Genomic DNA, 15,304 nt, shown 5'->3' with positions numbered 1-15,304 from the left:
AAGTCTCCACAGCTGCATACTTATCAGCAGTAGACATCAATTCTGGCAATGATGCTCGAGAGGTAAAACTTACCGACGTTATGCCAGTCTCCTCTTTTTTTGTAATTTTATAATTTTGAAATTTTTTAAATTGCATGCTTTTGTAATTTTTCCTGTGCATGAGATAAAAAATTGAAGTTGAGAACAATATATCGATTGACAGGTAGGCGTGGCAAACAGTGTGCTGATTGGTGCGTGAACACAACAGACGGACAACATCGGTTTAGTATCACTTGCCCTAATCTCAGAAGCACTAATGGCCACTTGCCTCAATGGTAACTTGCCCTAATGAACGCTTTCCATAATGGTGAAAAAAGGTCAGGTTACCTCTGTTTGAATCCCATGGGAGTTTGAACCCCTCCCAAAGTAGAGGGGTAACTTGACCTTTTTTCTTTAGAATCATGGGCAGATTAGTGCATAAATTGTTTATTAACAAAAAATAAATTTTTTTATTACTTGTATTTTTATTTTGTTGTTCAGTAATATGCCCTAATGGTGAAAAAAGTCAAGTTACCTCCACTTGAATCCCATGGGAGTTTGAACCCTTCCCAAAGTAGAGGGGGATAACCTGACCTTTTTTCTTTAGAATCATGGGTGGACTAGCACATAAATTGTTTATTAACAAAATATTAATTTTTTATTACTGTATTTTTATTTTTAAAGATTCTTGCGCGGATACACACGTATCTTAACGTCAATCAACACCTCAATAGCTATTCACAATATATATATATATATAAAAAGAATCTTTCTTTTCCTATTATTTCCTAACCTGACCTTTTAAGGTCAGGTCACAAAATATAAGGAAACCTTTTCCTTTTTTTTTTGTAACCAAACCTAAATCAATAATATAGTAAAAACATTCAAACTCCAAAAATCTGCTTTTAATAATGAGTAAAAAACATAATGAAGAACATAAAAATGAACGGAACGGAACGCTTTCTGAAAAAAAAAAAAAAAAAATTCATGAATATAAATCATATAGTTGGACCTGAATAGCAATTCACAATTTAAGTAATAATATTTCGAAAAGTATCTTCATGATTTTTCCCATAAATTTAATACCACATATATTCATTCATGTGACCCATCAACATATCTTTACAGCTGCCATTTAGTCTTTTAGTCACACTTTTTAGTCTCTTCCATTGGGTTTCGATGTTATTCGTATGTGTTCCTGTATGTGGATCTACAAAATATTATTATTATTATTAGCCAAATGGTGCAAGGAAGCACCGGGCAAAAAAAAAAAAAGAAATTCTGAATTACCCTGAGAGAGAGAAGTAGAAGGGAATCACCAAGAAAGAGAAGAATGATGATATCCAGCTCAGGACCCTGGGTGTGCCAAGCTCATACTCACCATATGTGAGCCCCCTAGGGATACCTTGTGTTTTGCCATTAAATGTTTGTAATTATTTTTTTCTAAGGACTTAATATGCCTATATTCATGCAATTCATCTGTTATGTGATGGTAGTATTTTTCTTCACTAGTTTTTTAATAATGCATAAGAGTTTTTGGTTTCCAATTTTTTATGAATTTCATGAAGACGAATTTTGATTCTCTTTCAAATACTCCAAACATCCATTTCTTCTTAGCAGTTAAATTTCGTTCTCTGTGATGTTTTGGTTTTACCAATACAGTTTCGTTTGCTTCTACAGTTTTCCCCAATCTACCCAACTTCATGGGTTTTTTAACAACTGCAATTTGCAAATATCTCTTAGTTTCTTATAAAACTTAATTGCTGCTACTTTCGAAATCTAGAGATGGAATGCTGTCATAGTTACTGGCGTGCACGTTGACCAAAAGTATATAATATATATTATCTTTTTTAATAGAAGTTTTGTATTTTCCATAAAACTATGTTTTAATAAAGAAACTTGTGCAGAACATTTTTTACAATACCAGAACTTTCCACATGACCCTGTTCATGATTCATTTAGTTTAAAATAATCATTGCACTTAAAACAGTATAATTTCGGTCTTATTAATTTTGTTTTCATCAAAAAATCAAGCAACGTTTTATTTTCCTTACAAATTTCTTCCATCTTTAAAAGATTCATCGTTACTATTATCTGTTTACTGTTCATTACAAAAACTAACCCCAGGGGCTCACATTTGGTGACTATGGGCTTGGGACACCCAGGGTCCTGATCATCATTCTTCTCTTTCTTGGTGATTCCCTTTTACTTCTCTCTCTCTCTCTCTCTCTCTCTTAGGGTAACTCAGTAATTTTTTTTTTTGGCTGGTGCAGCATAAGCCTCAGGCTTCCTTGCACCATATAGATAATAATAATAATAATTATGCACTGTTCTTTACTCATAAATTCACATCATAATGCCAACCAATAACTACACTGTAGCTTGTTGTTTGTCATGCCCGCCACCAATCATTTTATTGCTTGCCATGCCTACCTATCAATCAATATATCGTTCTCGACTTCTGCTCCACACCAATAACACCTACCGTCTGTTTACTGAGTGAGCAGTGCTAAATTGCAGTATTGGGAAACTAATTTTCCGGGTAAATTAGCTGATTTTTCCCATGCTTCTCTTGTCTTTATTTACCTTATCCCTATAGTTTTATAGGGGATTCTTTTTTTGGTGTTTATCTTATGTTATGGCCTCTTTTATTTGAATGGAATGATAGTTTATATACCATATCAGAGTTAATTGGCAAACAAAATTAGTGACATGGGTAGGTTTTTTTTTTTTTTTCATATTCAAAATTATCTTCCCTTTTCAAGAATCCAAGTAAAGTTGCTTATGATATGCAAAACTGAACAATATATGGTAAGTCATCGACTTACGCAGATTTGTAGATATGGAGTTGCACTACTTCTACTTACGACTAGCTGTGGCATCCATCAAGTGCCACTTTAAGCATACTAGATTGCATTAGTGTCTGCTAATATGAATTGATAGTGGCATCGGCACTTTGTTTTCACCTTAACCACTTAAGTGTAAGTTGTATCTTGTGAGCTTATACTTGTAAAAAAAATAAATATAAACTCTAAATATGTGTGCGAAAAGAAAAAATAGTGAGAATAGTAATCATAGTAATAAGAAGAGGCACATTATAACTATAGAGACTAAATTGAAATCATTAAACAACATGAAAATGGAAAGAAATTTGTGCACATTGCATGTGTTTACGAAATGAATGAGTCAACTGTTAGAATCATTATAAAAAATAAAGTTTGGATTATGCAGCACATAAAAAGTTCTGTGCCAATGCAGTCTACAATCATATCAAAATAAGAGGCTTATTAATAGAAGAAATGGAAAAATGGTTGATGATTTGGATAGAAGACATGAAACAACATGATATGCCGATGTCTTATGCTCATACAAGAAAAAGCCTTGAGTCTTTTTGAAGAAATAAAGTGTAAGCGTGGTGAGAATGTTGCTAGTGAAATATTCATTGCAAGCCACAGATGGTTTCAAAGATTTAAGGGCCATGCTAAACTATATAACATCAAAGTTACAGGTGAGGCTGCTAGTGCAGTCATAGTAGCAGCTACGGAGTTCTCCAAGACTTTGACAGAAATCATCAAAAACAAGGATTACCAACCACGACAGGTCTTCAATGTAGACAAGACTGGTTTATATTGGTAAAAATGCCAGATTGTTCTTACATATCGCAAGAAGAAAAAAACTATGCCAGGATTTAAGGTATCGAAGGACAGATTAACCCTTCTTTTTGATGGAAATGCTGCTGGAGGTTGCAAAATAAAACCACTCTTAGTTTACCATAGTGATAATCCAAAGGCATTCAAAAATATTTCAAAAGCATTGCTACTGCTGTGTGGAAGTCCAATCGAAAAGCATGGGTGACACAAGAAATTTTTCGGGACTAGTTTCTCCATCATTTTGTGCAAGAAGTTAAAAAATATTGCCAAGAAAACAACCTACCATTTAAGATATTACAGCTGGTTGATAATGCACCTGGTCACCCAACAACTGTGTGACTATCACGAAAACATAAAAGTTATATTTTTGCCTGCAAATACAACTTCCCTCATTCAACCCATGGATCAGGGTTTAATACAGACATTCAAAAAGTATTATCTATGAACAATGTTTAGACAGACAGTAAGGGCCACTGAAGGACAGAATGCCAGATCATTGAAGCAGTTCTGGAAAGAATGTGGCATTTACAAAGCTGTTAAAAACATCAATGCTGCCTGGAGTGAAATTATGGTATCAACCATGAATGCCATCTAGAAGAAATTCATCCCCCAGTTCATTCAAGATGCTTTGGGAAGTGAAGATGTAATTAGAGATCTTGTGGAAATGACCAGAACAGTGGAATTAAATTTAGAGGAAAATGACTTTATTGAATTGTTGCAAAGTTATAGAAAGGAATTAAGCAATGAAGATTTAATGGAGTTTTTGATGGCCATAAAAATGAAGACAAGGTTTCAGAGGACATACAAGCAGTTGAACCATCAAAACGATTTGATACTAAGGAAATGGCAGACATTATAGAAAGGAATTAAGGAATGAAGGAAAGAATGTGAAGAAAGAATAAGGAAGGACTAGCTGACTTTGATCAACAAAGGACCAGCTGGCTTAAAAGCTCAGGATCAGATGCCGAACGGTTTGAAAAAGTGATTGGAATGGTGCATGATGCAATTGCATGCTACAAACTGATTTACAATGAGAAAAAAAGAGCTGCAGTGCAGACATCATTGGACAAGTACTTCAAGACACCATCAAAATCTCCAGAGTCTGAGAACATATTAAATGTTTAGTATAGAATGGGTATTTTCAGCAAAATTAGATAGTTTTTATATTTATGTATGAGTATGTACTCGATAGGATATTGAATAAAGTTTTATTTCCAAAAGGTTTTCATAAATAGAAGTTGATTTGCTTGAATTTTCCTTTCAAACAAATATACAATTAAAAATAGATCGTATTTAAGCACTATTTGACTTATGTGGTTTTTCAACTTGTGCGGAAATTTGCTGGAACGAATTAATCGCGTAAGTCGAGGACTTGCTGTAGTGTATTTAAACACTGCCAAGAAGATTGCCAGGTGAAATATGTTTGCTTTATGTCCGATAGGATTGGTTTCTCTAGTATTCCAAATGTGCAGGCTTACTATCATTAATTACATTTTTACAATAACATCACTGGAACACGTCAGCTCATATACAACATGATACAAAGGTTGGTTAATGACTGTAATCAGGGTAAGCTATTACAACAAGATCTAGAAAAATAAAGCAGACGGGTTGAGAAATGCTAGTTGAAGTTTAACATTGACAAATGCAAGGTACTGCATATGGGTAGCAATAATCCCAAGTTAATTGTACTTGGGATTATACACTTCCCTAAGCATAGTACCACACAGTACTAACTCTGTGGTACTATGCTTAGGGAAGTAGAAAATGAAAAAGACCTGGAGGTACTTGTGCAGTCAAATATGAAGTTCTCCGACCAATGCAGACTAGGACAGCTTGTGGGTTTTTGTCAATGATATACAGAAATTTTGCTAGCATGGATAAGGAGGTGATTTTTGAAGGAAAGAATGTGACATTTACAAAGCTGTTAAAAATATCGATTCTACCTGGAGTGAAATTACGGTATCAACCCTGAATGCCGTCTAGAAGAAACGGCAAAGAAAATGAAGAAGTAATTAGAGATCTTATGGAAATGACACAATAGGAGAGGTAAATGTTGAAAGCCTTGTCGATCAATTTGGCCCTGGAGAGATTGTGCAAGGCTCAAGGGGTAGAATTTTTCTCAGCCTGCTCTGTGCTTGTTAACAGGAGAGACTGCTTCTACAGGGATGGGATACACTTAAATAGAAAGAGTGCAAGAATATTTGCTGATGCTATTGAGGCAATGTTAGGTGGGTCGGAAAACTGCTGGCTTGCGGGGGGGATAAACGGTCTAATAGATTAAACAGTAGCCGCTGGCAGAGGTGAAAGTGATTCTTGCACTGCTTCTATTGGAATGAGCAGCAGCCTGGAAAAGAAGGTGCAGGGGATTCCAGAGACTGCTGGGAGTCATTGCGGAACAAGTCAATACATGGGCTGTGTTAGGGTAGCTAAGAATGGGAACAGGTGCTTGTATACTTGCATGTACACCAATGCTAGGAGTTTGGTAAATAAATTTGATGAATTTGAAGTGTTGATCAAAACATCACAGTTATTGTTGGGATATCAGAGGTGTAGTGTCATACAGATATAAGGAATGCAGAACTGGAATTTGGGAAGTACAATGTGTACAGGAAGGGAGGAGGGATTATGCTATTAGTTAAGAAACACAAAATCCAAGGAAGTACAGCAAGTCTATGGCTGGACAGTGCAGTGTCTAGTCAGTTTGGTGTGACATAAGCACTGGGAAAGAAAAATTGAGAGTAGAAGTGTGTTATAGGCCAAATGACTCTGATGAGTATAATAAACAGCTGTACAGAGAAGTACAGTAGGCCAGTAAATCAGAGTGTGTTATAATGGGGGATTTTAATTTCCCAGATATTGACTGGAATTTGTGGATTGGTCACTCACACGCTAGCAAGGCTTTTGTGGATTTATTGGATGATTATTTTCTATAGCAGCATGTTCGGGAGGCAACAAGGAGTAATACTGTTGATCTGATTATCAGTAGTGATTCTTCATGCATTAAGAATCTGCAGATAAAGGAACCACTAGGTGGCAGTGATCATAGTGTGTTGAAGTGGGATTTACTTAAAGAGGTAACTACCATCTGGGGTAGAGGGAGAGATTTTTGCTTTCGTAAAGGTGACAACAGTGCTATGAGACGGTATTTAAATTCTATACGGTGGGACCAACTGATGTTACCACAGCAAATTCAAAATGGGAAGCATTCAAAGTACTAATCTTGGAAGTTACTAGGCTTTTCATACCAGCTAAGAAATATTGTTCAAGATTTAGGCCTAAATGGATGTCAGATGAACTAATGAGACATGTGGAAGAGAAGAAAAATGCATGGGATACATATAAATTAACATGTGACATGGAAGCCTGTGATAGATATAAGCTGGTCTGTAACCAAGTCACAAAGGAGGTTAGGCAGGCAAAGGCAGATTATGATAAATCTTTGGCAAAGAGTTCTTTACTTATGTAAACTCTAGGAGGAAGGGGATAAATCGGATTGGTCCACTTGATATTGGTGGTTCAACTGTTATGATCCTGCTCAGGTGGCTAACAAACTAAATGAGTATTTTGCATCTACATTCACACATGAGGAGTTATTTGGGGAATGCCAGAGGTGTATTAATCTCTGGCAGTGAGCTAGATGATTTTGTAATAACTGAGAGCAAAGTGGAGGAGAAATTATTGAAGATAAACATAAAGGCACCTGGGGTAGTGGTAGTAGTAGTAGTGGCATGTGATGCAAGAAATCATGCATATGAGCTTATAGAGCATCAGCCAAAAAAAAAAAAAAAAATTACAAAACAATCCCCTCTAAATATTTGTCCAGTTCCTCCTTAAATTTATTTAACCTCTCAGTTTCCACAATGACAGATGGAAGTTTGTTCCAGGAATTAATTCCTGGAACAAACTTCCATCTGTCATTGTGGAAACTGGCTAAAGGCAAATTTCCGCACATCTATTCTACATCTGTCTTTCCTCAATTTGAATTTAAGCCCCCTTAGGTTCGTAATCTGAATAAGTGGAAGAATCCCATCAGAATTCAGCGTGCTCAACCCATTCAAGGACTTATACACCTCAATCAGATCACCTTGCAGGTGCCTAGTCTTCAGCTGCTGCAATTTGCAGAACTTAAGCCTCTCCTGGTAAGAGGATCCCTTCATTCCCCTCACCAATCTTGTTCCCTTCTCTGTACACCCTCAAGCAAATCTGCATCCTTTCTAAAATGAGGCCTCCAGACCTGTACGCAGTACTCAAGGCGTGGCTTGACCATAGCCTTATACAAAGGGACAATCACCTCCTTTTCCCTGCTAACAAAATTCCTGTATATCATGACAATTGGTGCCTCCGTAGCCATGTGAGTAGGAGCAGCAGCGCGTAGCACACGCTTCTTGATTAGACCGGGGTTCGAGCCCGTGACCACCAAATACGGAGGATGCGGAAAGGTCAGGGAATGACCACCGCATATCCCTGGAGCAATATGGCCTTAGTTGCTAATGCTCCTAAAAACCAAATAACAAACAACAAACAATCATTGACAACACCACATGACCTGCATTGGCAGCCTGTCTGCATTGCTCAGAAAACTTCATATCTGACTGTGCAATTACTCCCAGGTCTTTTTCATTTTCTACCTCCTTCAGTGTAGAACCACACAGTTGGTACATTTCTCTGGGGTTACTTCTACCCTTACGCAGTACTCTGCATTTGTCAATGTTAAACTTCAGTTGTCACTTCTCAGCCCACCTGCCCAAGTTTTCTAGATCCTGTTGCAGTAACACACTGCCATTACTGTCATTAACAACTCTGCCAACCTCTGTATCATCTGCAAACTTCGATACTAAGTCTGATATACCTTCATCAATATCATTGATAAATATACAAAACAACAGTGGACTCAACACCGAACCCTGTGGGACTCTACTAATAACATTAGTTCACGAAGAGCAGCACCCATTGATTACCACCCTCTGTCTTCTCCCACTCAACCATCCTTTTATCCATTGTAGCAACTACCCTTAATACCATTCTGCTCCAATTTGTACAGTAGTCTTCCATGCGCAACAGTGTCAAAAGCTTTCCTGAAATCCAAGTAAAAAAAAAAAAAGTAAAGTGCAGCCATTATCAACCCACTGCAGGATGGAAGCCTCCTCAACAATTCATGCTGAGGGAAATGGACCATAATCTGCCACGCTGGTCCAGTGCGGGTTGGCAGATCGACCGTATTCAGCAGTCAGGGGCTTGAACCCCGGTCTACTCAGAGAGCGTGTGCTACTGCACTCCCGCTCCTGCCCACTCGGCTACGGATCCAAGTATATGATATCAAAATTATTTTTTGCATCCGGTTCCTTTTTAACCACATCATAATAACCAATCAAATTTGTCAGACAAGACTTTCCCTTAACAAGCCCATGCTGTGTCTGAATTATTGCTACAGTCTTGTCTAGATGATCCTGCAATGCATCTTTAACCAGTGACTCCATTATTTTACCCGGAACAGAAGTTAAACTAACTGGGCGGGTAGAACATCTGGATTTCTGAGTGGCAACTTTCGTATCTCTCTCACAAAAAAAAAAAAAAAAAAAACCCTTTAAGCTGTTCTAAATCTCTAAAGTTTTAAAATTCCCAAACTATTAGTGTAATACGAGGGGGGACAAGAATTTGCCTTCTATCCTGCTTCTCTTCCTTTTGCCTACTCAACCCCCCCCCATGCTTTTGAAATACAGTAATGAAACGTGCCCGGACTATAAATATGGCCTTCAACATGTGTTCACTCCTTTATACTTCTAATTATTTTCCCATATGTGGATTTAGGATTAAAACTTGCTTTTATTCCTTCATCCTCTTACTGGGTTTATTTCAATTCAATACTATTCTGATTATATCTTAACTGGATGCAGTCATTCCTGAATAAATTTCAGGTAAGAGAATTTCTGAGTTAAAATATAATATTTCTAAAATTTAATATTCCAAAAATACTACTTAATAGCCTACACTATCCTATTTGGTTAAATTCACACCATTTATTCTGAATTCAAAATGAGAAAATCACAATAAGTTAGCATTTGTCCGATTTTATGAAAATTAGCGGGTCTCGACTACACAAGTTGTCTGTCCAACGTGTCTAATAAAGTTTCAAGACTAGGATTTCCATAATTTTTTACACTATGTTCTTGCTTATCCATTGTAATTATGTGCTGACTTGCTTTTTGGTTTTCTTCTTTCATATATGTTTCTTTCTTCTTGTGTTTTTATTTATTTATTTTTTTACATCCATTGTAAATCTTTCCCATATGAAACCATTGCAATTTTAGTGGCAGTCACTTTGAAATAAAAGTTTTGATATTTATTTTAAAAAATTAGGTAAATTCTATAGTACAAGTATACTTGTTCCCCAGTGAAAGATAGTAACATGCTGGTGTTATATCAAGGTTGCATTGTTTTTACATCCAGTGGATCACATGAATTAATGTTTTTTAAAAGGGGTTAATTACTGGGGATCAATAGGCTATGAAATTTAATTACTAAGATTTTACTGAAATTTTATTTACAATATAATGTCCTAAGAAAGTAAAAAGTTTGAGAATTTTTAGGCGAATTGGTATTTCTCTGATTGCTATTCAACATTATTCTTTAAATATACTTTTAAATATTCATATCGTTTTAAATAAAAACAATTTGATACATCAGGATATGAATTTTCACTAGGTATGATGTCAGAGAATTTGGAGATTACAAGATCTGTTTTGATAACACCTTCAGCCATTTTTCTACTAAGACTGTGTATTTTGAGGTTTTAACAGACCTGGATAATTCTGCACACTGGGGTGACATGGATATTGAATTTTTACCAGAATTACAGTACAGCAATGATTCAATAAGTCGCATAAAAGTGAGTAAACTGTATAAAATATCTGCATTTTAATAATTAGCTAAACACTCTTGAATTAGTGTGAAATCTAGAGTAATCACCTATATCAGTGTTTTGCAAATAGTGTGCCATAACCTTCATTAGTGGAAAGGATAAAAACATCTTTCAGTTATGTAACTGGAATAATACTGTTGTATGTTATTATTTACTTATTAATTTCATATACTATATGATATATATATATATAATATGGGGATATAATAATAGTAAAAAATTACTAATATTTATTATATGGATTATGAGCTAGTGCATTGCAATAGCAATATTTGCAATATTTAATCAATAGTATAATATGATATATTACGTGTATTAGCATAGCAAAGAGTAGAGATTATCTGAGTTAAGTTTATGGAGTCATCATCAGCCATTTTCAATCCACTGCAGGATGAAGGCCTCTCCAGCAACTTTCCAGTTTTTTGGAGTACATATTGTTTATCACATTGGAGTACCTATCGTAAGTTTTTGGAGTACATATCGGTAAACTCATATTAGAGATCGTTAAAATATATACAGGATAATATACAAAAATACCTGTCATTGCATACTTACAATCAGAGTGACTTTTTCAGATTTTTAATATTATAGTTATACATAACCTTTAGGCCTGGTTAATGCATTTTGGTAATACCACACTGCATGTGATTATCACAGAAACAGAGAGCTCGTTATTGCTGCTTTTCCTTTCAGTATGGGCGATTAATCTCTGAAAAAGTTACCCAGATTATAGGTATGCAGTGATAAGCATTTTGTGTATTAGAAAACAGGCCTTGTGCGTCGGGTTGCATTATATCATCTAAGTTTCTTGTGACAACCGACTTAGGAAGTGAGTCAGTCATTGCAAGAAACTTGGATGATATTTTGTTTATTATCTTGTATATATTTTAACAATATCAAGTGAATTTACTAACATGTCCTCTGTAGATTTAACTAAAAAATAAATCAATAAATTTTCTGTTTATACTCTGGGATAACCACATAAGGTTAGAAGGGTTCATAGGGGGGGGGAGAGAGAGAGAGAGAGAGAAAATACAAAAATTATACTGTATTTACCAATTGGGCTTGAATCACAGTCAGTCAAAGCACATTTACTTTTGTGGCCTTACGTGGACAACTCAGCTATATCTGTCAGATGTTATTTATTCTTCATTAATGCTAATAAATATATTCTACCATATTATACTATATACATACAGTTCATCCTGCTATAATGTGCCATCTTACAATATGTATAGTTATTTGACATCTTGAACCACCATTACATGCACAAAATTTAACTTTCAAAGATATACACACAGAACCCATATTTTGCCATGTTACACTCTTTCTCATTAACATCATTTCAATTTATGGATGTCTGAGAGCATACGTTCACACACATGCTTACTACTCATACTGCAAAAGTGGTTTCTGACACGGAGCTGGACATCTAAAGAAGTTGAATGCTAAAAGAAAATTGGATGATCTGATGAGTGGCTGCAGATTTATTTTAGGAGAGGGAAAAAAAGATTGAAAAAGAAAAGCAAGCTATAGCTGACTTCACATTTTTTCTTAAAAAAAAAACTGTCCCAATACAAGAAGACTCTTCACCCCTTCCTCCAACTGAAAAATTAGCTATCAAAATGAAACAGTACTGCTCACATATATTTTTTTTTATTTAATAATCTTTGAGTTTTAATATGTTATTTACCAATTGCAGCATAATACGTATTGATAAAAAAACAGGTTTGAAAATGAGGTTAGTAATGACAGTTTATATATTAATGAAAATCAAAACCATTTAAATTTTAAAATTGAACAGCTAGAACTGAAGTTATGAATGATGTAATGTTTTATGCTTGTTGCCGCTACTTAGTGACTAAGTTAGTGTCCGTGTCCTTTAGGAAGTGACCTCATTTGCATCATTTCTGTCTTGCATTTTCATTACCAATTGGTTTTATTTCAGTCTGAAATATTTAGTATGAACAACGCAACATTTTATGCTCATGCTTGCTACTTACTCTACCAAATTAACGTTAATGACTGAGTTAGCACCATTTAGGAACTGAAGTCATTTGCATCATTTCTGTCTTGCATTTTTGTTATCAGTTGGTTTTACTTCAGTCCAAAAAATTTAGTAGGTGTTGCCAAAGATGTTTTCACATCAAAAAAAAAAAAAAAAAAAAAAAAAAAAAGTCTAGTTTATGGCAAAACACAAATTTCATAATAGTCACTAGCAGAAGCAAACTCTATACTGCCCAGAGTGGAACAAGCTACTGCAATTGTTTACAAAGTGGACCACTGAGCTGTTGTATTCTTTTCTGTGGTATTTTCCCTCAGACAAATTTTTATAAATAACAGTGTTATCTGAGAGTAATTACTGTAGATGTTCAATTTCTCCCATCTTTCCTCAATTAAACGTGCATATAGGACACTCAAAAACAAAACATTTTCCTCTAAGAAGGGAACCAGCTATCATATTTTTCAGTTACAATATATTCAGCTATAATTATTTGTAAACAACAACATGCAACATTCTTTTTAAGGGTGAAATTGCGGTTAAGATTTAGTTGATGGTGCACCCTTCAAAATGGCGGCGAGGAGAAGAGGGGGGAAAGCAGTGATTGACAGATTGTGACTCCGCCCACTCACTGCGTTCCCGCTATTCTCCTTGGCAAACGGTACTAGGTGGCACAGCAACAAATACGGCGGCTGAAAACAGGATAAATCCAATAATTTCAAAAGTTCAAGTTACAAAAATACGGTTTTCCTGGATCACAAAATATCACGTGACATTTGAATAAGTCGGATACAACCGAAAAGAAAAAAAAAAAGGGGGAAAGGTAATTTTCACAAAAGAAAAGGAACAGCAAATGAACAATTATTAAAAATAAAACAAACAAAAATGCACGTTTTTCTAAGCTATATTTTACAAGCATTAACAATGAGATTGGCTGAAAAGGAAAAAAAATAATAAAACAGTAATTTTTAAGGAAATTTAAATAGGGGGATTATTATTTTTAGCACAAATAGGGGGATCATTTTTTTTTTCTTTTTTCTGGGGGGCTCTGCCCCCCAGACCCCCGTTTCTGTGGGGGCTTTTGCCCCCACACTCCCAATATCCGTATTATTCAGCCTTTTCCAAAACCAAACAGCTTTTCCTTTTTTTTTTTTTTTTTTTGTTTGTTTAAAAAATATTCGCACCACGTGCAACCCTTGATTCTTCTCGCCTGTACATTACTAGACGGGGATCCCGATCCCCTGCCTTTCTGCCTGAACATGAAAAAACAAGTAATTAGTATTATTTGTAACAAAAATTAACACCACGTGCAACACTGAAAATTGCTGATGCCCGTCAACAGAAATGCTAAAAGGACAGAAATCACGCACCTTATCATTCGAATTATGTTTTCTAAACAATCCAACACTTTCGCACTAATATTTTGCAGGAATAAATCATCAGTTAAAGAGCAAGAAGGCAAAGCAAAAAATTAATCACAAGCAATCTAATAATCACTGATCTAAAATCTAAAAAAAAAAATTAACACCACGTGCAACACTGAAAAAAAAATTAACACCATGGGCAACACTGAAAATTGCTGCTGCCCAACAGGAATGCTAAAACGACAGAAAACCACTCACCTCATCAATCAAATTATATTTTCAAAACAACCCAACATTTTCGAACTAATATTTCGCAGGAAAAAAAAAAATCACCCAATACAACAGACACCCGTCTCAACCAAGGGAAACCAAAGAGTAAGTCACTAACAATCGAATACGCAAATAGAGGGATTTTTTTTTTCTGGGGGGCTCTGCCCCCAGACCCCCCATTTCTGTGAGGGCCTCTGCTCCCACACCCCCGATATACGTATTATTCAGCCTTTTCCAAAACCAAACAACTTTTCTTTTTTTGTTTTATAATTACGCATCGATAAAATTAAATAATATGCTAATCAAGTATTAACACCACGTGACATTTCTAACAGCGAAATTCATAACACGGGTGGCACGCGTACCAGATGTTTCCGTATGTTCAGGAGAACACGTGACACTGGGCGGAGTCAGCACCCGTCAATTTTGCCAATCTAAATTGCATTTAGATTGGCAAAAACTGCTAAAGGCATAATGTAGTATGCATGAATTGATGAATAGTTCTTATATTTTTATAAGTTGCAGTAGGTGTTCCCCATAATTATACTGCAATATTGTAAAGTTAACTTGTGTTGGTACATCACTTGGGGTTGGGGGTGAAGTCCCATGGTCTGATCCACAATGTAACCAGCCTTATTACACTTTTCAGTGGAAAACTACCTCAGTGCGGGTCAGGTCTCAGTTCATTTTGCAGTTTGTGGGTTTGATGCAGTTCCAGTTCTTTATAAATAATTCATTGCCACATGACACTGAAAGATGAATTAAAATGTTCAAAAGAAAGAAAAAGGAGGAAGGAAGATGATGTATTTGATATGGAAGATTCAAGTGATGAAAATTGAAGCTCCACCAGACAAAATCCAAAATTATAATGGGTGGGGAATTTTAATTGGTATAGGTAGGTACAGTCGGTCCTTGTATAACATGTGTTTACATTACACGAATTCGATCATACACGATTTATAAATAGGGGAACGATATCTTATATAACACGAACCGAATTCGCTTATGCACGATTCGCCTGTGTGTTTACAAGAAATGGCAGTTGAACGCGGACTCACCCCAAATGAACGCAACACGA

At 35.6% G+C, this 15,304-nt stretch overlaps 1 protein-coding gene across 1 annotated transcript in view; it reads left to right on the top strand.

The window, feature by feature from the left end:
• The window catches only part of LOC150086283 (transmembrane emp24 domain-containing protein 5-like), a 39,622-nt gene that overhangs the window by 14,312 nt on the left and 10,006 nt on the right, over positions 1-15,304 (top strand). Inside the window, exon 3 of the mRNA XM_090374847.1 lies at positions 10,374-10,557. Within this exon, the coding sequence (XP_090230973.1) occupies positions 10,374-10,557 (184 nt within the window). The remainder of the gene's footprint in view (positions 1-10,373; positions 10,558-15,304) is intronic.

This window comes from Mastigoproctus giganteus, chromosome 5, assembly GCF_048544385.1.
Source record: "Mastigoproctus giganteus isolate SK-2022 chromosome 5, ASM4854438v1, whole genome shotgun sequence".
Taxonomy (NCBI): Eukaryota; Metazoa; Arthropoda; class Arachnida; order Uropygi; family Thelyphonidae; genus Mastigoproctus; species Mastigoproctus giganteus.
The sequence above is the reverse complement of the archived record's forward strand: the minus strand, read 5'-3'. Positions and strand labels throughout refer to the sequence as shown.